Source organism: Acomys minous, assembly GCF_964271855.1.
Source record: "Acomys minous genome assembly, chromosome: 4".
In the NCBI taxonomy this organism is placed as follows: domain Eukaryota; kingdom Metazoa; phylum Chordata; class Mammalia; order Rodentia; family Muridae; genus Acomys; species Acomys minous.
Genome location: NC_140486.1, coordinates 4,434,114 through 4,456,697, shown reverse-complemented (window position 1 = coordinate 4,456,697; position 22,584 = coordinate 4,434,114). Strand labels below are relative to the sequence as shown.

General features: G+C 50.8%; 1 protein-coding gene across 1 annotated transcript; it reads left to right on the top strand.

Moving 5' to 3' along the window:
- The first annotated feature begins 496 nt into the window (after positions 1–496).
- On the top strand, positions 497–21,821 carry DIPK1C (divergent protein kinase domain 1C). Its single transcript, XM_084780281.1, has 4 exons — positions 497–736; positions 10,749–11,408; positions 17,767–17,931; positions 20,770–21,821. Exons 1-4 carry the CDS (start codon positions 548–550, stop codon positions 20,986–20,988), a joined length of 1,233 nt encoding a protein of 410 aa, XP_084636407.1. The 5' UTR covers positions 497–547; the 3' UTR covers positions 20,989–21,821.
- The last annotated feature ends 763 nt before the right edge of the window (positions 21,822–22,584 follow it).

The following is a 22,584-nucleotide window of genomic DNA, read 5'->3' as shown; positions in this document are numbered from 1 at the left end:
CCTTCTCCTGGCTGTTAGCACTGACAGGTCATCCCTCTTTACTCGGACGAGGAAGCCCTCAAGTCCCGTGCAGTCCTGGAGGCTGCAGTGTGACCCAATGCTCTCAGGAAGGGACGGCCAGGGTATTCTAGACGGCCCCTCTCTGCGCCCACTTCTCTCCGAACCTCGAGATCTCACTCCGGGAAGCGGGCAGTGACCCTAAGCTGAGGCCAGACTTGGTCGAGATGAGCAGAGAGCTGCAGCTTAGAGGGTGGAAGGGGTCCGGTGGGATCTTCCTGGGAAGGGGCAAGTGTCGTGGCTAGGTGTGCGGGTGAGTAGCAGTCTAGGAAAGAGAGGAGAAACGAAGAGGCTTAGCTTTGGGGAAGAAAAGTGGAAAAGAAACAGGAAAGGTGGCCAGGGTGGGTAAGTCGCAGGAGCCGGCAGCTGATCCCCACGCAGTGGCTGGGACTCCTACGTTGTGCCCCGAGGCCAGTTTACCCCTCCCGCCGCCCCTCCCCCCTCCCCGCCCCTTAAGCTGCGGAGCGGCGACCGGATCGCGAGGCTGGTGATGGCGCGGGCGGCGGGCACCCGGGGCCGGGCGGCTCTCTGCGGGCGCTGGCGGCGGGGCGCGCTCCTCGCCTTCGCCGCGTGGACCGCGGGGTGGGTGCTGGCGGCCGCGCTGCTGCTCCGCGCACACCAGAGCGTCCTCTCTGAGCGCTGCACGGACGAGAAGAGCCGGCGCATCCTGGCTGCGCTGGTAGGTCCCGCCGCCGCATTGCCCAGTGTCGCGCGTCTGGGTCGGGTTCCCAGACATCTTCCCCGGGTCCTCGGGTGTCCCCGTCTCCTGCGATGCTGCAGCATCTTAGCGACCACTCGGTCCGGGGAATGGGGTGGTAGGGGGACACCCGCTAAGGGGAGAGGAGGTCCCTGCGCGTGCATGAACTACCCAGGCAAAGGACTAGAAGTCCGCTGTGTCCCATCCAGGACGCCCCTGCCCTCTTTTCGAAATTAGTCTAGAGTCCCGGGACAGTATTACGGCCGCAAACCCTGAGCCTCGGGTCCCCGAAGAAAGTTTGCGGGGGCGATTCCTGGTCTCTGGTGCTTACACCCAGTTTCAGTGGCCAGGTTTGGAGAACACGCCTCTTTCTTGGGCTACCTCGCCCCTTAGGCCACTGCCCTTCGGGGATCCCACCGGGTCTGCGGGATCACCTCCACCTGATCAAACCCTGTGATTGCTGCTTGGACTCCTCCTCCCGGTGACCTAAACACAAGGCCTTTGGCTGTTGGGGTCCAGAGGAGCGAAGGCAGGCACACTCTAAGGAGCATAGAGCTCCACGAAGCCAGGCTCCCCTCCCTGGTCGACCCTGTTTTATGCTCTACAGTGGTCCCCTAAGGCGGAAAGGTCAGAGGATTCTCAAGAAGGTGTTCCTTAACCTGGCCTGGCTGTTGTTCATAGTAAGAAATATCACACCAGCTGAATGCCCCGGGCCTTTCTCCCTGGAGTAAAATGTTCATTTTTGTTTTTCTTTTTTTCCCTTTGGATTCTGCTTGGAAATTCATGCTTAGTCGGGAGAGACTTGAGTGCAGGGAGGCACCTCCAATCTCTAGAAAAGAGGAGAAAATAGTCTGCACTTGCTTCCTACCATGATTATTCACGTCCTAAAATCGTGACTACCTCAGCATTTGGTTTGAAATCTACAAGAAAAGCTTGGGGAAGCACTCAGGAGGCAGAGGCAGGTGGATCTCTGTGAGTTCGAGGCCAGCCTGGTCTACAGAGAGAGTCCAGGAAAGCGAAGGCTACACAGAGAAACCCTGTCTAGGAAAACAAAAACAGAAAGAAAGAAAGAAAGAAAGAAAGAAAGAAAGAAAGAAAGAAAGAAAGAAAGAAAAGCTTGGGGGTTTAGTTCACTTGCCTTTAAAGGTGTTTTTTGTTATTTTGTTTTCAAGGTGTGAGAGTTTCAAAACATATTAAGCATTAAGTATTATTTTTAAAGATCTTTCTTTCCTCCTCATCTTTATATATTGGAGACAGGGTTTTTCTGTGTAGCTTTGGCTGGCCTTGAACTCAGAGCTCTGCCTCTGCTGGGATTAAAGGCCTGCACCACCACAGCCCCTGCTTTTCTGGATCTTTCAAGGGAGATTGGAAAAATCAAGCCACCAAAGCAATTTTCAACTAAAAGATACTCCTGTCACACTGTTAACCTGCTTCCTCCACATGGAGATAAAATCTTCCCATCCAGTGGTTACTGCTTAGCTGAAGTTCCATCAAGTTGATTCATTGTTGTTTTTTATTGTTGTTGTTGTTGTTATTTTGAGACAAGGTTTCTCTGTGTAGCCTTGGCTGTTCTGGACTTGTTTTGTATACCAGGCTGGCCTTGAACTCACAAAGATTGTCTGCCACTGTCTTCCCGACTGCTGGGATCACAGGTGTGGTCTACCATGCCAGGCATCCATCAAGTTTTACATTGTGTGATCTCATTAATTTTCCCAGTAACCATGTACAAATCCCCCTGCTTGTAGAGACCTTCCCTTTTATTTTGGTGAACCTCACTAAGAGAACAAAATTTAACAGTTTGGCTAAGGGCCAGGTCCCATTTACAAACTTAATACAATGTTTTAGATTGAAATAGGAAACAAAGCCTATTATTTATTTATTTGCCTTTGGTTATGCTGAGAAAAGCCTAATGGAAATTAAATTGCCTGATATAATTTAAGTAATTGGTGGTCATAACTTTCCCAGAATTCCAGGCTGCAAATTAAAACCAATTCTGTTTAGAAGCCTTACCAATACATCTCCAGTGCAGCCATATGCAGTCAATTTTTTGTTTGACAGAGAGCTGAAAATACTGGTTCTGTCCTTGACAGCTTTCAATCTTAACTCTTGCCAAATTCCCAAAGCCATTTTCCCACAGTTTGTTTGTTGGAGTCCCGTGTGAACTGCTGCGGAGGCATTGTGGATGCCTGTGTGAGCTTTTCTTCACTCAAGCAAAGGTCTCTCTTTACTACCGCACCTCTTTCCGCATGCTTTCATTCTGAATTTGCTGAGGCAAAACTGAGAAAGTGCACTGCCTCAACTTTTACCCAGGACCCTAAATTAGGGCACACCAAAACTCAGTTCTGCCCCGGCAGCTGCCAAGCAGAGACTGGCATTGTGGCTTCTGAGGACTGGGTCTGAGGCGCGCCTCTGTGTCCTGGCTGCCTCGGCGCTTTGCATTTTGTCTGGCTTTCCTCCTACATAATAAAACTGGTTGTTATTTCCCTGACTGGCCTCCAGACTCTCATTGGCTTTCACTCTGAGTACACAGAGCACATAAGAAATTGGAGCCAAAGGGAGGCTCTCTCTGGCAGAGCCAGGAGTCCTGGTGCGTCTGGCATGCAGGCAGCCGGTGTTCCCAGGCCTCGGAGTGACAGGTGGCATTGCTGGCCGCTGGGGCAAACTCAGGTGCAGAGCGCAGCAGCCAGGTGGTGAAGAGCTGTCGAGAGGACCGAGAGGGGTCTCCCAACGGCCCCTGCACTTTCAAAGACAAGAGCTGCTTAGAAAGGCAGCTTGGCTTGTGTTGAAAGCTTCAAGCCCTGTGTCCTTTGGATTCCCAGTGTCTTCCCCTGACCCTTTTGTGTAACTTCTCAGCATACTGCAACCAGGCCTGGAGCACTGCTGGGCTGGCTGTGAGGTTGTTATAGCCGCCTTTCTCCAGGGAGCTGTGTGTTAAGGCTCTGCTGGGCTGAGGAGTGGTTGGGGAGTTGTATCATTGACAGCCCTGGCTTCTGCAAGCAGAGCACCTCAGAGAGCTGAAGTGCTCTCTGCCAGCGCCTGTTGATGTCCACGCTGCCCGGTAGCTGCACAGCAGTACAGTCCAGCGCCTGTTGATGTCCACGCTGCCCGGTAGCTGCACAGTAGTACAGTCCATCCTATTTCACCAAATCCTCTCAACAAACTCCATGAAGTAGAGTTTGCTTCCCATTTTGCAGATGGAAAAACAAGCTAAGCCCAGGAAGGCCACGTGACATTGGCCTGCTGGGTGATGCTGATATGCTGAGGGCTCCAGACTCTATCAATGCCTTGGACAGACCAGACCCTGAGATGATAGAAAGCTTCTACAGTGAAAACCATGAGCAGCAGCCAAGGGGGTTCCTCACACACCACAGCATGCTGTTGTCAAAGTGTCAACATAGATTTCCACATATCTTCCCATAGCTGGGGTATCCAGAAGCCTTAACTGCCTGGACTAGTTAGGGGCTATGGAATTTAGTGTTTTGCCTATGTTAAGGAATTAAAAAAAAAAATAACATGGCAGGCTTCTTTTTTTTTTTTTTTTTTTTTTTTTTTTTTTTGATAATAGAGACTGCACAGGCCCCAGGAGATACAGAAGCCTGGGCCTCAGCCCAGAAAGATTTCATAGCAGCGAGCAGCCCCTTTCTGCAAAGATTCAGCCACAGTTTTAGAGAAGGCTTTGCATGATGGGGCTCTTCTTGCTGAGATTCTGTAACACACAGCGCAGCTTCTTGGGGGGGGGAACTGTTCTTACGCAGTTGGGGGGGCACTTTTCTCATGCAGTCTTGGGGGGCACAGGATCAGCTGGAGGGCAGGGAAGGGTGGGGTGTGTGATGGTGTGTGATGGTGTATGTGTGTGTGTGTATACACATCCACAAGAAACACAGATTCACTATGAATTTCATTAATATAGAAGTGTGCCAGCACAGGTGTCAGGGACATAACTCAGTTGGTGAAACACTTTCCTCAGAAGTATGACCATCTAAGTTCTGTTCCCAGAACCCACTTTAAAAGCCACTCGTGATGGCGCACGCTTGTAACCCTAGTGATGAGGACGGAGAGGAACGGTCCAGCTTTAAATATGGACTTAAAGAATCAATTTTTGTTGAAACAACAGGGTATGCTACTAATAAAATAACCCAGCCACTAGCACCCACACAGTGAAAGTTCCCAAATTCCCATTTAAACTTGCAATCTGTGTACCCAGTTTCCTGGTTTCTTATTTCTTAGACTAAGTCTTTCTCTGTGTCCTGAAGGTACAGACCTGCCAAGCTCCAGAGAGTGTAGTTTAGCAGTAGTAACTAGCCAGACACAGGGGAGAGAGTTCTCCACCTATAGGAGATGTGTGTGTGTGCGTGCATGTGTGTGTGTAGGGTGCATGTGCACATGTGTGCGTGCGTGCATGCATGCCTGTGTGAGTGTGTGTGAGTGTGTGTGTGTGTGTGTGTGTGTGTGTGTGTGTGTGTGTGTGTAGGGTAAGGTGCAAAGCATGCATCTTGACACACAGGAACAGCAGCCACTCTGCAGTGAATGCACGTAGGTGCGCTTCTGAGCACAGACCCTAACATTTCTTTCTCGGGCCATTGGGGAGTTGTGGTGGCTGTGGCCTTGGGCCACCCCACGTCACATTCCACCCTTCCAGACAATAGGCTTCGCAGCAAGGAGCCAAGGTGCTGGTCCCCAGGAAACAGCTGGCGTGATCCCCGCCCAGTGACGACACCATTGTTTGAAGGGTCTCCGTACTCTGGTTTGGAAATTGACTTCCAAATTTGCTGGGGTGAATTTGCTGGACATATCAATACATATCAATAGTTTTTATTTATTTCATTGCCAAAACAGATTTTCATAGAAAGCAGAATGTTGGTGGATCCAGCACAGACAATGCTCACACAGCTGTTTAACGAGAGCTGAGAGCAGAGGTAGCGGGGAGTTTTCTGGGAATTTGACTGGTTGAGAAGCATGTCAGTGACGTGGGGACAGGAGAGTGACTGTGTTGGAGGCATGGCTTGTTTGAGGCAGTGCCTCACTCTACAGACAGGCTGATCTCAAACTTAAGCCCATCATTCTGGCCGGGTTTTCCAAGGTCTAGGACAGCAGATGTGAATCATGGTGCCAAGGTTGAAATAGCGAATTTTTAGACTTGTGTGGGTGTTGTGTATGTGTGTCTGTGCACATGCATCCTACAGAGCACACACGTGGAGATCAGAGCACAACCTTGGGCGTTGGTCTTTACTCTCCACCCTGTTTGAAAACAGGGTCTCTTTGCTGTTTTCCACCATGTACACCAGAGTCTCCTATTTCTGCTCCCTTCTCGCCACAGGAGCGCTAGCATCACAGACTCGTGCTAACATACTCTTCAGGTCTTCACGGTTGTGTAGCATAGCGCTTTGCCCACGGAGCCATATCCCCAGTCCTGGGGGAGCGTTTCTGGCTGCCCAGGCCCATGCTTTAAGTGCTGTCTGTTCTGAAGTGCTCTTTCTAATTCTCTGGACACGTGGTGCTTTGTCAGAACTTGGGCTGGGCTTGCTGTGACAGAACCATCCTCTGCTCCTCTGGCTGATGGCGAGGCCCCTCCGCCATGAGTGCTGAGGTCAGACCATATCCTCCAAGAAGCCCTGACCCCACTCTCTCATAACCAGGAGAGAGGCAGCTCACACTTGCCAGGGCCACCGTGCTGGGGACTGTGCCTCTAACTTTGTTGGACCTTCTCTTGTCCGATGTAAGTCAGGAGCTTTGACGGCTGTCATTTCTGCTGTGGACTAAGCCTGGAAGCTTCCATGGGAAGGTGGCCCCCCAAAACACTCATTCACAAATGGGTTAACTTGGAAAACTGTCAGTGTTAATTTGTGTCACGGCAGGGACAAAGCCTCAAGGCCTTGTTCCAGAGCAGTCTTGATGGGACTCCCTGACTGCAGAAGCTGCCGCTGTAACTCGCGGTTTGTGGCAGCGATGGTCCCAGTTAGAGGAGAAGACTCAGGGTCCCAGCAGTCAGCTCTGCTTCCACACACACTTCCAACTCATAAGCAGAGGAGAGCATCTCTGTGGCTGGCTAGGGCACAGCCGAGGGCCAGGGCCTCGCTAGCCTGTGATCTTGTCTCCAGGGTCTCTGCTCAAGGCGTCATCTGGACCAGGCCCCGCTCGAGCCCCTTTGCAGCACTGTGAGGTTCGGCAGCTCCAAGCTCAGGTCTTCTCCCCCACCACACGGCCACGCAGCTCTGCCCTGCACTTTATGGAAGAGCATTTTCAACTAAATTACTAATGCAGTAACATTAGAGAAATGCTTGTGGAATTGATCCAAGTCACTTTTGGGTATCACAGAGTTTCTCTTGTTGAATTTAAAAGAATCTCAAGAAAATATTGCATTTTCTTATCACGTTTATTACAGAGATGTAAACACAAGATCAAGTAGGGGAAACGCACACCCGCACATAACACACAGCGTTGTGGGACCACCTCTTCTCCTCACTGGTTGTCTCTGGGAAGGCCTGAGAAGCCTGATGGCTGCTCCTTACGTGCTATGGGAGCACATGAGAAAAGAGCGACTGACACAACCTTCCCATGTTCATTTCCTGGCCCCTTGCCTTGGAAAGAAGTCCCAGAGTTCAAGGTCGAAGGTCAAAGGGCAGCATTTCTTCCACACTCTGTCAAGTCCCAAGAACAGCATATGAGCACAGCATCAAGCCAGAGCATTTAAAACAATTACACCTGACTGTGTTTATACAATTTCCTCATGGCCACTGGCTTTCTAGACATAAAGTCCAGCCCAAGGAGGGTAGGGAAATGTCTCAATGAGTAAAGTGCTTGTGGTCCAAGCCCAGGGACCTAAGTTTAGATTCTCCCTGAAAGTCAGGCATGGTGGCATATGCCCGTAACTCCAGCACTGGGGGCAGGGCAGAGACAGGCAGAGCCTGGAGTCACTGGCCTGTGGGTGTAGCCAAAACAGTGCACTCCCGGGTCATTGACAGACCCTGTCTCAAAAGTAAGATAAAGAAGGATACAGTTCACCTCTGGCCTCCATATGCACAGGCACACACATACCACAACTGCCACCAGCACCAGCACCACCACCATCACCAGTACCACCAGCACCACCACCACCATAACCACCTCCAGTAGCAGCAGCAGCAGCAGCAGCAGCAGCAGCAGCAGAAGCAGCAAAACTCTGGGCTTATAGTGCCATTCTCTAGATGGGAGATCAGGCCCAGCCCTTTGTTTCTATTTTAAACTTTTATTTATTTATTTCAAGATCTTTAACTGCATCTATGCATATGTAGCATGTGTGTGCCTGGTGTCTCAGTCAGAAGTGGGTGTCAGAGCCCCCCTGGATTTGAAGTCCCAGATGGCTGTGAGCTGCCATGTGGGTTCTAGAAACGGAGCCCAGGTCCTCTGCAGGGGCTACAGGATGGACTGCTGAGCCCTCACTCCAGCCTGGGCCCCAGACGTTCTTTCTGCAGAACTGTTATAAGAAGGCATGTAACATGGCATCTGACTAGTGTGATCCTTGGTCTATGTGCTACACAGAGATCTAAGGGACACCACAGCAGACCTGTCAGCAGGAAGGCAGAGGGGAGGAGCAGCTGGACCTTTGGCTCGGTTTTCGGGCTGATGTGAAGTTACTGTCTTAAAGTGGCCACACAGTTCAGCCACTCTCAGGCATGGGTGTGCTTTGTTAAGAGGTGTTTTGAGCACTCTGTATTTAGTATTTATTTGTTTGCTTTTTGGTTTTTTGAGACAGGGTTTTTCTGTGTAGCCTTGGCTGTCTTGGACTTGCTTTGTAGACCAGGCTGGCCTTGAACTCACAGAGATCTACCAGCCTCTGCCTTCTGAGTGCTGGAATTAAAGATGCTACCACGCCCAGCCCTTAAGTATTCATAAAATTGTACAGTTTCTCACTGGCTACTCTGTGGTTTGGGGTTCACACCCTTTGCACAGCACAGGGGTCAAACAGTGCATACAATTATGCTTTGCATGTGGGGCATCGCCAGCCATCAGGCAGACTGGGAATTCTTAGATGCACATAAAGTCACAGAGTCAGACAGGGACCGTAAATGCCCCATCATTTCAGCCTTGCATGGCACCACACATGGCCAAATGAGTCACGAAAGCTTGTGGTTTCCAGACAGTTTTTGGTTTTGAAGTTATTTGTGTCTAAGCACTAGAAGTTTATTTTCTTGACTTTAAGGCACATCTTGTAATCAACTCAGGGACAATAAAGCTGACTAATGTGAAACAATGCCTGTGTTTGAAAGGAACATGATGACATATCTGACTGTGGTTCAAAGGCCATCCTGTAGGCCTGGCTCTGGGCATCCTTTGCACTTTGCACGTGTGTGTGCTGCACACTGGGCTGTGCAGTCACTGTGCAAGGGAAGGCAGAACAGGTAAGACACACAGGAGGAGTAGGAGAACCCGACCAGGCAGGTGGCATGCTGGGAACACTGCAGCCCAGCAGGGAGGGAGCTCACATTCAGGCTCACGGCTAAGGGACTAGCAATTTGCTCAGTGCGCCTGCGAAGTGTCCGAAGTGGGTCTTTCAGGCATTTTACAACAAGCAAAGCAGGGTGAAAAGACACTGCGAGATTTGACTTCTGTCTTAGGACCACATATGTCATAAGGTGAATGTGGGTTCCTACGCTGTAGAAGGTTTGGGAGAGAAGAGCGGCTTGTATTTGCTAGTGTGGGGACATTCGTTGGTGGGTGCTTAGAAAATATGCTCACCGTTTAATGCCCCTGACTCTAGAGATTTAGGCTTAATGAAAAAATGAGGGCTGGAGAGATGGCTCAGAGGTTAAGAGCACTGTCTGTTCTTCCAAAGGTCCTGAGTTCAATTCACAGCAACCACATGGTGGCTCACAACCATCTGTAATGTGATCTTGGTCCTCTTCTGGTGTGCAGGCATACATGGGCAGAATATGATGTAAATAATAAATGAATAAATAAATAAATATTTAAAAAGAGAAAGGAAGAAAAGAAAAGAAAAGAAAGGTAAAAATAAAAGAACAGCATCGTGAACAGTCTCCTTTATCCCATGCTCCTTTGTGCCCCTTCCTCTTCCTTGAGAGACTGGCAGGGTAGTCTTCCACGAGGCTCCCCCTTCCTCCTATGGCTTCTGGGTATCTCCCTTCACTGCTGAGGCAAACACAGGCTGTCTCGATGCTTCTAGAACAGCACAGGACCCTCTCCTGGTGCTCTCTGTCCACCCACTAGCCAGGAGGCACATTATCTGACTTCACCACCTCATGTTTGAAAATATTGAATAGGGGTGCGAGGTTGGTAGAAGGGACAGTGCTGTGTCAGTGCGAGGGGCAGATGGAGCAGAGCTCGGAGGCCTCATCCTAGCTAACTCACCTGGCACGGGAATGTTAAAAGTCTCTGGCTGAGTGAGCCTCCAGTGTGGAGTCAAAGTTGAGAATCTGGCCCTCAGGCACCCCCAGCCCCCTCCTCAAGGAGGAGCCCTTGAACTCTAGATTGTGTGATTTCGAAGGCCGTGTCCTCGACTCGGTTGAGTGATGTAATCAGGACAAGACTCTCATCATTAGGGTTATCTATCTGTATGGGTGGGGGATCGCTTCTGGAACCTCCCTGGATACCAAAAATGAACCCAAGGGTTTTGGTCCCTTCTAGGACAGCCTGGCATCTGTAATAGTAGCTCTGTACACCTTTCCCCCATGCACGGAGTCGCCTCTGCGCGTCTTATGCTACCCACTGCAACAGAAGCACGCACTGTGCTGTATTGCAGAAACGCGATGACAAGCGGAATATTCTGTACGCGTTCTGCGCAGACGCGATATTTAATCAGTGTTTACGTTACAGCGCTGGCTGTGCAACTCACAGGTCCAGGTGGCCACCGGAACCCAGAGCCCGCATGGCCTCCACCACTCTCATCTGGGCAGTTTCTTGCCTTGGCTCATTAGAAAGCCCCGAGCGCAGGTGCCAATCTGTGTTCTCCCTTGCTCCTTATCCCTGCCCTCTTGTGACCCAGTTCCCTTCGTTCCAGTGCCAGGACTACCGCGGCGGCTGGCTCACGGGCGCCCTGTGCGAGGACCTGTGCGTGGCTGGGGAGCTGCTGTACCAGCGCTGCCTGTATTACGAGCGTGGCAAGAAGGTGCTGCAGGCCCAGTGGCGGGGTCGGACCGTGGTCCTTAAATCCAAGAAGGAGGCCTTTTCCAGCTTCCCACCCCTCAATCTGCTGGAGGACGAAGCGGGGCCAGGCGCCTCAGGCATCCCCGAGGCCGAGCTGCTCCTGATGGTGGCTGGGGAGGTCAAGAACACGCTAGGCTTGGAGCTGCCCAACAACAGCATAGCCCCCCTGTGGCCGGCCAGGCAGGGCCCCGGCTGGCGGCAGCAGCTGGCCAGTGCGTGGTCACTACTCCAGCAGGAGGAATACGTGTACTTCAGCCTGCTGCCAGACCTGAGCCGCCACATCCTGCCCGTGCTGGGATCCTGTGGCCACTTTTACGCAGTGGAGCACTTGGCTGCCGGGAGCCCCCACCACAGGGCTCTCTTCCCTCTGGGTGAGGCTGGCCAGGCCCAGGCTATTAGCCACATAGCCCTCAGCTTCCTGGACATGGTGAGCCATTTCGACAGTGACTTCTCCCATCGCCTCCACCTCTGTGATGTCAAGCCTGAGAACTTTGCCATCAAGATAGACTTCACGGTGAGTGGAAACAGGCTGCTTGCGGTAAGGGGAAGAAATTCTGGTCTGTGTGGGAGGAAGGAAGCCAGTGTAACTTTGGGTGGCCGTGTGGCTCCTGGTCAGTCCAGTTCCAGACAGCTTTCTTGCCCCGTTGACAAGAGGATTTATGTAGATTCATCTCTTGCTCCTAGAGATGTCAACTCTAATGAAGGGGCCCACAGGAGGCTGAGGTCAGGCAGGAAGCAGAGGAGGCGCCCCACTTCCCTGAGGACAGCTCTGGTGCCTGTAGTTAGTGCTGGCACGGGATCCGTGAGGTCTGCAGCGGTCAGATTTCCTGGGCTAGACAGTGTCTGCTAGGGCTGTTCTTCCAAGCCAAGCATTCTGCGTCCACAGCACCAGGGTGCTGACAATAGTCAGTGCCAGACAACGCTACTCTTCTAGAGAGATTCTAGTCAGTTCCGAGTCTGTGAAAAGACATCTAGCAAGACGCCTGGAGCTCTAGTGCCTGCTGGCAGGGAAGACCCTCCAGGAGAAGGAATGCCTGACCCTGTAGCTCTCGCAGATGCGAGGCACCCTTCTCCCTCAACTCGGGGGCTATGCAGCTGCACCAGAGATACACTGTGGTGGATAAGAAGTGACAAGAGAGACTTGTATGTGTTATTGGATAGCATGGGACTCCTTCCCCTCCTGGCTAAAAGCAGTGTGTCAGGTTCCTGCTGTGTCTCCTAACCCTGGTCCCATTGCTGGGCCTCCCAGTGGGAAGTGCTGACAGGACCTGTGATGTCATGGGCCCAGAGTGGGCAGTGGCGAAGGCAGTAAGTGGTCAGTCACCCCTGCAGCACCTTTGCTCTTACACTGTAAGTGTTGCTCAAGCCAGCTTGCGCCTTGTGGGGACTGGGTCACGGTGGGGTAAGGCTCTTCATCATGGTTAGGATGTTGCTGGGCCATGGGATCTCATGGCAGGCTGCACGGCATTGGCGTAACCTTTTAAAAAACAGCTTGGCATCTAGGGGACTAAGTTTGCCATCCGTGCAATCAAGTGTTTGACCCTGCTCTCACTGTGTCCACCCAATACCCAACATGGCTGCCTTGGAGGGGATAAAATTCCAGGGGTAAATGGGAAAAAATGGGCTTGGAGTTAGTTCTGGTGGGTTCCAGAAGGTTGTGGGGGCTACAGCAGAGTGTGCACACTGGGCAGGAAACTCGGGGTAAGCTCAGTCCTGTGTTATGCCTCACTGTGAGTTCACCACTGTCTCTCAGATGAAGCCCCCAGCTGCTATTTTGGAGGTGCTTGCCACTCTAGCTAAGGCTTCCCAACTTAGTGAGCAGGAGCCATGCAGTGGAAAGACGAGCAGTTGCCTTCCACTTCTGAAAACTCTTGTCATAGTCACTTGAGGTATGGATATGGGCATTATGAGTCCTGGGGACACAGCCACCTGAGTCTGAGGGTCCCGGTAGTGTGGAAAGCTGACCTCTGGGCATGACATAGCCATTGTCCTCTGAGCTCTCAGTAGCTCTGAACAAAATGGGCTCCATTTGTAATGCACGGTGGAGGGGAGGGAGGCGCTCACGAGGCACAGCACTGTTACCACAGTCCACCCCTCCCTGAGCACATATATCTTTATCACAAGAGAACTTGCTAGTAATGCAAATTTTGTTTATTGTTTGTTACATTTACTTGTGTGTGTGTGTGTGTGTGTGTGTGTGTGTGTGTGTTGATGAATGTCATAGCATATGCAGAGAGGTGAGATGCCAATTTGTGGGAGTTGGCTCTGCCCTTAATACAGTGTAGGTTGACTTCAGGGCCTCGGGTTTGGTGATAAGCACCTTTACCTGCTCATCCACCTCAGCAGCCCAGCAATGTAAATTCTCCTACTGCTCCTCAGACCTATTGAACCTGAGACTCTGGAGAGGGCCGGCACACCAGACGTGTTCCAACCCAATACTTTGAAAGACCAAGGGGAGGGTGGTGAGTTCAAGGCCAACCTGGGATACATGGTAAGATCCTGTCTCAAAAACACAGACAGGCTAGCAAACAAGGTACCCTCACCTGTGGCTTTGGTCTCTGTTCAAGTTTGAGAGCCCTGAATTCCTGTTTCCAGAAGCTGGACTGTGTTTTTGAGCCCTGGCTGCCCCCTGCCCTGAGGAGAGGAGGGGTTCTTACAGATGGACGATTTCAAGCCTCCCGGTTCAGGCCTTCAGGAACAGCCTGGAAAGGAGGGTGACCCCAAACCACACAAGCACACCCTTCAAGCTGGTGAGCTTCTTCCTGGTCCTGAGAGAGAGCAGAGGTGCAGGGAGGACCGAGAACGGGTCACTCAGTGCAGAAGAAGGTTCGTCACCAGTGTGTCGGGTTGCGGGCCAGATTCAAGCAGAAGGCACTGTATCATCGCGCAGGATGATTCTGTGATCCTCCCAACCAGGAAGGTTTCCCTGCTGTCCTTATTTTAGGTACACAGGAGCAGCAAGTCATTCTAGGCTACACAGTATAAGTTAAAAAATAAGTCACCGGCAAGATGAGAGGAACAGTGTCACAAATGGGGTTACGTAGGAACACAGAGGCTGGAGGAACACAAAGTGCCAGAAACTGGGGAGAGAATGGACCTCCCCATAATAAATTATATAGACAGTAGGCTCATTAGCATAGCTCTCATTAAATTTGAAATTTAAAAATTATCTTATGTATGTATGTATGTATGTCTATATATCACTTAAATATTTGTTGGGGGTGGGGGTTCAAGACAGGGTTTCTTTGTGTAGCTCTGGCTTTCCTGAAACTCCCTCTGTAGACCAGACTCAGAGATCCACCTACCTTCTCCTACTCTGCCTCCTGAGTGCTGGGGTTAAAGGTCTGTGCCACCACCACCACCTGATTTAAAATAATTTATTTATTTATTTATTATTTATTTATTTATTTATTTATTTATTTATTTTTACGTATATGAGTGTTTTGCCTGCGTGTATGAGTGTGAGCCATGTTTGTGCCTCATGCCCAGAGAGGTCAGAGGAAAGCATCAGAGCCCCTGGAATTGGAGTTGTGGTTGGGTGGGTGTGAGCTACCATGTGGGGGCTGGGGACCAATCTGAGTGCTCTGAAAGAGCAACAAATGGTCTTAACTGCTGAGCCATCTCCCCAGCTCCAGTTCTTACTGACTTTAGTGTTTTTAACCAAGCTAAGTGACAAGATTACTTCTTAACTTTGACCAGCTAATGAGTCAAGAGAGATTGATAGATTGTACAGGCTTGGGATGTAGCTCAGGGTTAGGATCATACCTGGTGTACACACAGCCCTGGGGTCCCACTTTTAACTAGGATTAAGGGTGTGGCTCACTGCTAGAATAGTACTTACCAGGCTTTTGTGATGTCTATTGGGTTCCCAGTACTTCCGCCCGCCCCCCCAAAATAGCAATCAAAGGAGGGGACAGGAGATGGGAAGTGGACATTCTGGAGGCTGTGTGTGGGGGATGTAGGAAGGGAAAAGTGGGGGTAGATACCCTCAAGATACACAGTGCGCATGTATGAAACAGTCAAAGACTAAATAAAAAGATATTATAAAAAATGAAAACTATTAACTCCCTCAAGGCAGGCAACAACAAGCGGGCTTCTTGCCTGTGTTCATTATCAGGCAAAAGTGATGGAAGAGGGTGACATTCTCATCACTCTGCACATTTTAAAGTAACATGTCCCTTCTGAGGTTTCACTGATAACCCCTGGGAGGGCTGTCCTCTACCAGCATCTCCCCTGCGTGGAAAAAAAGAACCAAAGGTAGAAATCATCAACCATGCCTTCTGCAGCTGAATGACACCAGCAAATGAGCCCTCTCCTAGATGCTGCAGGGGCTGGGGCTGGGGTGGGGGTGGGGGGTGGCTGACATTTTCACAGTGGCCTGTGAGGGCTTGTGGGACTCCACTTCCATCAAAGATGTCACATTTAGGAATGACTTATCTCCAAGCTATCAGCTGTCGAACTTGGGCAGACTCCAGACGCTTGCAGATTTCAGCTCACATTTTTTTTTTTGTATCCAGGTGGTGAAGGGAAATCTGCATAATTTATAAGTTATTCTTTGTCTGATTTTGAAGCCTGTTTGGTTGGGAGCCAGAAAGATGAATCTGAAATTGCAGCAGCCCTCAAGCTCTTACCCTGACAGTGGGACTAGTGGTTGATGCTCAGGGCTGACAAATGCTGATCCTAATTTCAGGCCATTTCCCCATGGCCCATCTGATTGGTCAGTTGCCGTGGGTACCAGATGTGTAGTACAACGAGCAACCTGTGATTGTTTATAGTCTTGGGGCTCAGTTATCCATCTCTCACAGCTTTTGTAATCCTCACCCCGAAGCTGTGAAGAAATGTGGAACTTAGCAGATCCAGAGTGAAAGTCTCACAACCACCATAAACAAACAGAGGCTGAGGAAGGAAGCTGTGCCTGGTGCCTGACCAGCGGCTGTCACACGGAGTCTGTCAGATCCACAGGCTTTCACAGAAGCCACTACAGCCTCGGACAAAACACTTCTGCGAGGACATAGGGCATCTGACTCATGACTGTTTATTTACCCTTGGATAGATGCCATGCTTGTCATTAATCATTGTGACCAAGGACTGTCGCTTCAAAATCTCTGATGCTACTCTCTTTACTTTGGGCTTGTGTGTTGGGTTGTTCACACACGTGTGTGTGTGTTTCCATACATGTGTGTGCTTGCGCCTGTGTGTACATGTGTATGTGTGCGTGTGCATGTGTGTGTGTGTAGGAGCTGCACACCTTTAAATTTTTAGTCATCATCATCATCATCATCCTTTTGGGCAGGATCTCCTACTAGCCTGGACCTCATCAAAGTGGCTAAGGCTGGTTAGCCACTGAGCCGCAGGGATCTATTTGGTTTTTGCTTCCACAGCTATGGAATTAGAATGCTTCTTTCTTTCTTTTTTTTTTTTCACATGGGTTTTAGGGATTGAATTTAGGTCCTCGTGCACACTTCACTGACTGAGCTATCTCCTCGGCTCCCTTATTTTTGACAATAAAATCTTCCCCTTCCCCTGACTTCTTCAAATGAATCTGTGTCTCACCAGTGCCGTGTCTTACCATGGTAACACTTTGCAATTCTATTCTCAGATATCAGATTTCTCTGGGGAAGCATTTATTATTTTTATGATGATGATGATGATGATGATGATGATGATGATGATGATGATGTTTTTCGAGACAGGGTTTCTCTGTGTAGCCTTGGCTGTCCTGGACTCACTTTGTAGACCAGGCTGGCTTCTAACTCACAGTAATCTGCCTGCCTCTGCCTCCGAGTACTGGGATTAAAGGTGTGCACCACCACACCTGGCTTATTTTTGTTATTTATGTTGACAAATGTCATGGTCAGTCAAAAAAGAAACAGAAGGAGGAGGTGGAGAGATGGCCCAGCAGTTAGGGGTGCTGGCTGTCAGTTCAGGGTGCTGGCTGTCGATTCAGGGTGCTGGCTATCAGTTCGGGGTGCTGGCTATTGGTTTGGGGTGTGGGCTCTCAGTTCAGGGTGCTGGCTATTGGTTCAGGGTGCTGGCTGTTCGTTTGGGGTGCTGGCTGTCAGTTCGGGGTGCTGGCTATTGGTTTGGGGTGCTGGCTATCAGTTGAGGGTGCTGGCTGTCAGTTCAGGGTGCTGGCTTCAGTTTGGGGTGCTGGCTGTCAGTTCGGGGTGCTGGCTGTCAGTTCAGGGTGCTGGCTGTCAGTTCGGGGTGCTGGCTGTCGGTTTGGGGTGCTGGCTGTCAGTTCGGGGTGCTGGCTGTCAGTTTGGGGTGCTGGCTGTCAGTTCAGGGTGCTGGCTGTCAGTTCGGGGTGCTGGTTGTCAGTTCAGGGTGCTGGCTATCAGTTTGGGGTGCTGGCTGTCAGTTCGGGGTGCTGGCTGTCAGTTCGGGGTGCTGGCTGTCAGTTCGGGGTGCTGGCTGTTGGTTCAGGGTGCTGGCTGTCAGTTTGGGGTGCTGGCTGTCAGTTTGGGGTGCTGGCTGTCAGTTTGGGGTGCTGGCTATCAGTTTGGGGTGCTGGCTGTCAGTTCGGGGTGCTGGCTGTCCTTCTGGTGGACCTGATCTTGGTTCCTAGAACCCAGGCTGGGTGGCTTACAATCACCTGTGACCTGGCACCTTGCACACATGTGGCATACACTCATACACGCAGGTACAAACTAAAACATGACTTATGATAATAGTTTGTGTCAAAGGAAGCACTTGTAAATACTCTGGGGAAATGAGGTCATGACCTGGGCGTTTCCTCCTGACAGGTAGACTCTGGTCACCACTGCGTCAGTCACCTATGACCCATTGCCGTCAGGGCAGAAGCTGTCCTTCAGGGGCCATGCTATTATTGTCTGGGCTGTCATTCTTGCCGCGTGCTTCTTTGATTTCAGGTGGTAGCTATTGACGTAGACATGGCCTTCTTCGAGCCTAAAATGAGGGAAATCCTTGAGCAAAACTGCACAGGAGACGAAGATTGCAACTTCTTTGACTGTTTCTCCAAGTGTGACTTGCGAGTGAACAAGTGTGGGGCCCAGCGTGTCAACAGCAACTTGCAGGTGAGCTGGGAGGACGGCACCTGTGTCCACAGCCTCTGGGCTCATTTATTCCACCAGGGCAGGATGCTTTGCTTCTTTCTACTTGGGTGGTGGTGGCCTCAGTGTCCCAGTGGGGTCCCAGCACAGCCCCTAGCTGGCTCTCCCCCGCAGCTTCTCTTGAGGATGCTTCTGAGAGCTTGTTTGGAGGTTCTAGCAGGGGAATGCAGCTACTTGCATGGGCTTAGCTGAAGAGTGGTCTTCCTTCCCTCCAGGGAGGGTCACCACTTGCAGCAGTATGCGCGTGTGTTGCTTAGAAGGGGACACTTGTCTAGCCAGCCAGATGAGCCTTATCAACCGTGGTGACCGATAAGGAGGCCCAGGCAAATGGCCCTCGTACCCAAGGAGAGCCAGTCTTTCTGCCAGTGTCTGCTTCCCTGTAAATCCTCACCCAGAAAGAAATGATGAGAGCCAGAGCTGAGTCTGTGAGGCTAAGACCTGAGGCAGTCCTGAGAAAGAGGCCAATGGGGGAGGCTGGACAGATGCCATCACAGACAGGCAGGACAGCCAGCGGGGGCTCTCACAGGGAGGCTGGTAGGAATTGTCAGTCAAAGTGCATCTGCAGGCAGGGAGACCCCAGTCCCAGGGTTGACTTTCTAGCCCATTGGCTGGAGACTGTCCCTTCTCTTTGGCAGCATTGTCCCCATCTGCATCACTGGATGCTTTCAGATGGGGGTGTGTGAACTTGCACACACAGGTGCCTGGGCACAGAGTACAACCAGCTGTTCAACCTGCTTGTCAGGGTGTGTTACCTCACTGCTGCCTGCCACGTTCAGTCTCTTCTCTGTGCCCTCGCCCTATAAATTCTATTCATATGTCACTCAGCCCACTGCCTCAGCCATACCCGCCTCTAGTGTGCTCTCCCAATAGGCTTCATGCCGTGGGTCTGATGAGACTCCTGAACTGAAGCAGAGCAGATTAAGGCAGGTGCTCAGGAAAGCACACAGTGGGGGCTTTCTTACCACGAAGGAGAGAGGTCCTGGCTACAGAGCTGCCAACCTGGTGGAGCGAGCCCAGGCCAGGCAAACTCCTGGTTTCAACACCACAGATGGCTGAATCAAGTACCAGGACCATTGGAGTTCCCACTTTAAGGAGGCCCATCAGTGACACGGGCTTCCCGGGTGCCATCTCAGCCTCTTCCGTGTGGAGCTACACTTGATGGGTCTGTGATTGCCCTTCCCTTGAACCAGGCAGACAAGATGGCTTTCACCTGAGTCCCCACCATCTCTGATCTCACCTGCAGGTCTTTGCTTTAAGAGAAACTAAGAATGGCTCTGTGGGCAAAGCCACCTGCCAAGCCCAATGCCTTGGTTTTGATTCCTGGAACTCACACAGTAGAGAGGACTAATTCCTGCAAGTTGTCCTCTGACCTACACACACACACACACACACACACACACACACACACACACACACACACACACGGCTCTTGCAAGTGGAATCTTGAACCAAAGAAAACTGGACGGAGAGAACAGGTGTAAAGAGACACAGATGATAAAATCCAAATGGCCGAAGATTTAAAGACATAATTAAAAACACCATGCTAATTAAAACTCAACAGTAATATACTTTCCATTTTGGAATAGTCATTAAAATGGCATTAATTAACAGTTGACACTCTGGGGGGTTAGATGAGTGTGTCCACCCTTAGTGTGACGTACGTCGTGGCTCCGGAGCGGATGTGGATACACTCATCCCTGTGCCTGACTATTGTCTTTGAAGACAGCCCCAGAAGTGAAAATAAGTTTTTTCTGTGATGTAGTATAAAGCACTAAGTGGGGGGAAACTCAGGTTATAAATTAAGTCAGCATCTGTAATGTGATCTCATGTTCACTAGATTTTGTTTTGTTGGAAAAACAGATGTACTTTGTTGTATTCACCCGTTTCCAGTTGCTGTGACAGAACACTTGATACACACAGCTTATAATGAGGAAAATTTAAGTTGGGGTCATGATTCCAGAGGTTTGAGTATATGGCAGCAGCTCCTTTGCTCTTGGGCCAGTAGTGGGGCACAGCACCCTGGCTGGGGTGGCCTACGGTAGAGAACAGCTGTTTACCTCATGAAAGCAGGGGGCAAAGAGGGAGAGGAAGCGAGGAAGAGACCTCCATCCATCCCAGCATTCCTCACAAGGCCTAACTCACTCACACCTCTTAAGGGCCCCACCATGTCCTCAGCACCATGGGCTGGTGACTAAGCCTTCAGCAGATGGGTCTTTGAGGTGCACTTAAGACACTGCCATCATACAGGTCTGCTGAAGTCAGAAGCAGTCTCTGAGAACATTCAGGGGAGCCATGACCTCTCAGGGGAACCCAGCACTGGGCTTACTTGTTACTCAGCAGCTCCTGACTGTGACTCTGCTGTAGGACTGAGCTTTGGCAACTATTTTTAGACATTTAAATTTTTGCATTGGAAAAGGGTAATCTCTAGTCAGAAGAAATTTTTAAAAAATTTTAAAATAACACTTTTGCTGGGAACTGGGTGTGTAAGTCACAGGTACTTCTTGAATATGAAGGTGTTTGGTAAGCGAGGCTGAGAGAAAGACTGAAAGGAAAGCTGGTCACTTCTGTCTGTGTAGCTCCCACGCAGTACTCCCCACTGGGGTGTGAGGACCCTGAACACATCTTTCAGGCAAACCCTGATCCCCACACTGAGTGACTCAGGGCTAGGAGGGAAACACCTGCTAAGTGCCAGGGCTCTCTCTGTGATGCCTCCCACAGGAGCAAGGAAACGGTGTCCTTGAGACCCAGGAGATGCCAAAGATGACGTGCTCCCCTGAGTTACCCTCTCGTTTTCCCACTCAGGTCATCTGTGATAAAATATTTCGACACTGGTTCTCCTCAGCCCACAGGAGCCCGGCTGTCTCCCCTCAGCTTCGGCTGCAGCTACGGCAGACTGTTGAGGAGTGTGCTAACCACGGGGGCCCCTCTGGGAATTCCTGGACAGCCTCCTCCAGTGTGTTCTGGAAGCTTCGATGGCTCCTGCAGGCCACTCTGAGAGAACTGCAGGAAGTGGAGAAGTAACCACTTTCTTGCCTAAGTCATCAGGAATGGACAGACGTGACCTTCAGGTGATTTCTTCTGTAGTTGCTATGCAAATGAGCTGTCTGCAACCTCGGCGCGGTCTTCTGAAGTGTGCCACTGAACTCCTCTCCTGTGGCTGTGATGTGCACCTCTGGTGCTCCTGTCCAGCTCGGTTCGATCTTGTTTGGTGCTGACTTCTGTCCTGTCATTCTCTCGGAAGCGGCCAAAGGGAGGAGATCCATTTAACTTGTGGAGGTGCCAGTGTGCAGTCCTCTGAGGAGTATACATGGGCCATGCCATTAAAGACAAGGACGGCTGCCCTTCCCTGGTAGCCGTTAGCAAGCTAAAGAGTGAATGTGGGTGTACAGCTGAGTATGTTTGCAAATGAGCGTGTGCACATGTGTACACTCATGAGTATGTGAATGTGTTTGTGCCTATGCATATGTATTGTATTCACATGAGCATGTTGTGTGCACATACATATGGACGTGTGTATACATAAGGGGGATTCCACATGTTCTCACAATTACGAGTGTTCTCGAGTGTGTGTGTGTGTGTGTGTGTGTGTGTGTGTGTGCGCGAGTGTGCAGATGGACCAGTCATTGTGCCTGTGAATCTGTGCTCATGGATGAATCAATGTGAGTACACCCAGGAGCGCATGCGTGTGTAACATGCCAAAGTGAGGAGGTGGGCGGGCATGGGGAGCCTGTGTGGAAGGGTGACTTTTCAATGTGTGCCCTGGGAACCTTGCCTAGCGGCAGACAAGTGTTACTTTTCTCCTGGAATTAAATGCAATAAAACGCTGTGTCTTTAGGGGCATGGTTTGCCTTGGAGACTGTGTGGAGCGGCACCTTTTAGTGCTTTCCATTCTGTGGAGCTTTAGGGAGCATGTTACTGCGCATGGCAGAGCGCCTTCCTCCTGAGCCGGGCCTTGCGCCTGTAGAATGCAGTGTGTTTTGCTACCGTGGAGACAGTTTAAGTAGAGTGCTGGGGAGGGCTCTGAAGGCGCAGCTCATTTTGGGGAGCAGCTCGTTTGTGCTGACTGACTGAAGACCCAGCTGTGGGCATCAGGCTGCACTGTGGTGCCATGTGCTCTTTGTGGGCTTTTGACGAAGGTCTTCGGCAATGGCAGACTTGCACAGAGCGAGCAAGCTCTACGTTGCTTCCCAGCGGAGTACAGGGTGGAGCCAGGAGGCCTCATACTCAGCAGCACCTTCCATCAGCTCAGAACTCAATGGGCCCAAAGCTCCACAAGTCACAGGAAAGGGAACTCAAGAGCCGTGTGAAGTCTTGAGGGTTTGGACGGTGTTCCAGTGGCTTACGAAACACACAAAGTGTGACGTTTTAAGCATATACAAAATGATGGACACATCACCTTTTCTCTTCACACAACACCTTTCCAATCCAGGGAACTGTCCCCTCTAACTCCGAGGGACGCATTTCTCAGGGCTGTGACTCAGGCTGCATCCTGCCAACTCTGAGCAGGATGGAGGACAGTGGGAGGTCACACCAGCCCTGATGCTGATCCTGAAGGCTGAGTGGAGGTGCCTGTCTCCTACCTTTCCCATCCCCTCATCCTACCCACCAGGAATTTGC

What these genes read in the sequence shown, in the direction of transcription:
- DIPK1C (XM_084780281.1), top strand. Translation starts at nt 548, where the DNA reads ATGGCGCGGGCGGCGGGCACCCGGGGCCGGGCGGCTCTCTGCGGGCGC. An exon ending in GGCGCATCCTGGCTGCGCTG is followed by an intron (nt 737 to 10,748) that starts GTAGGTCCCGCC and finishes CCTTCGTTCCAG; the next exon opens with TGCCAGGACTACCGCGGCGG. An exon ending in GTGTCAACAGCAACTTGCAG is followed by an intron (nt 17,932 to 20,769) that starts GTGAGCTGGGAG and finishes TTTCCCACTCAG; the next exon opens with GTCATCTGTGATAAAATATT.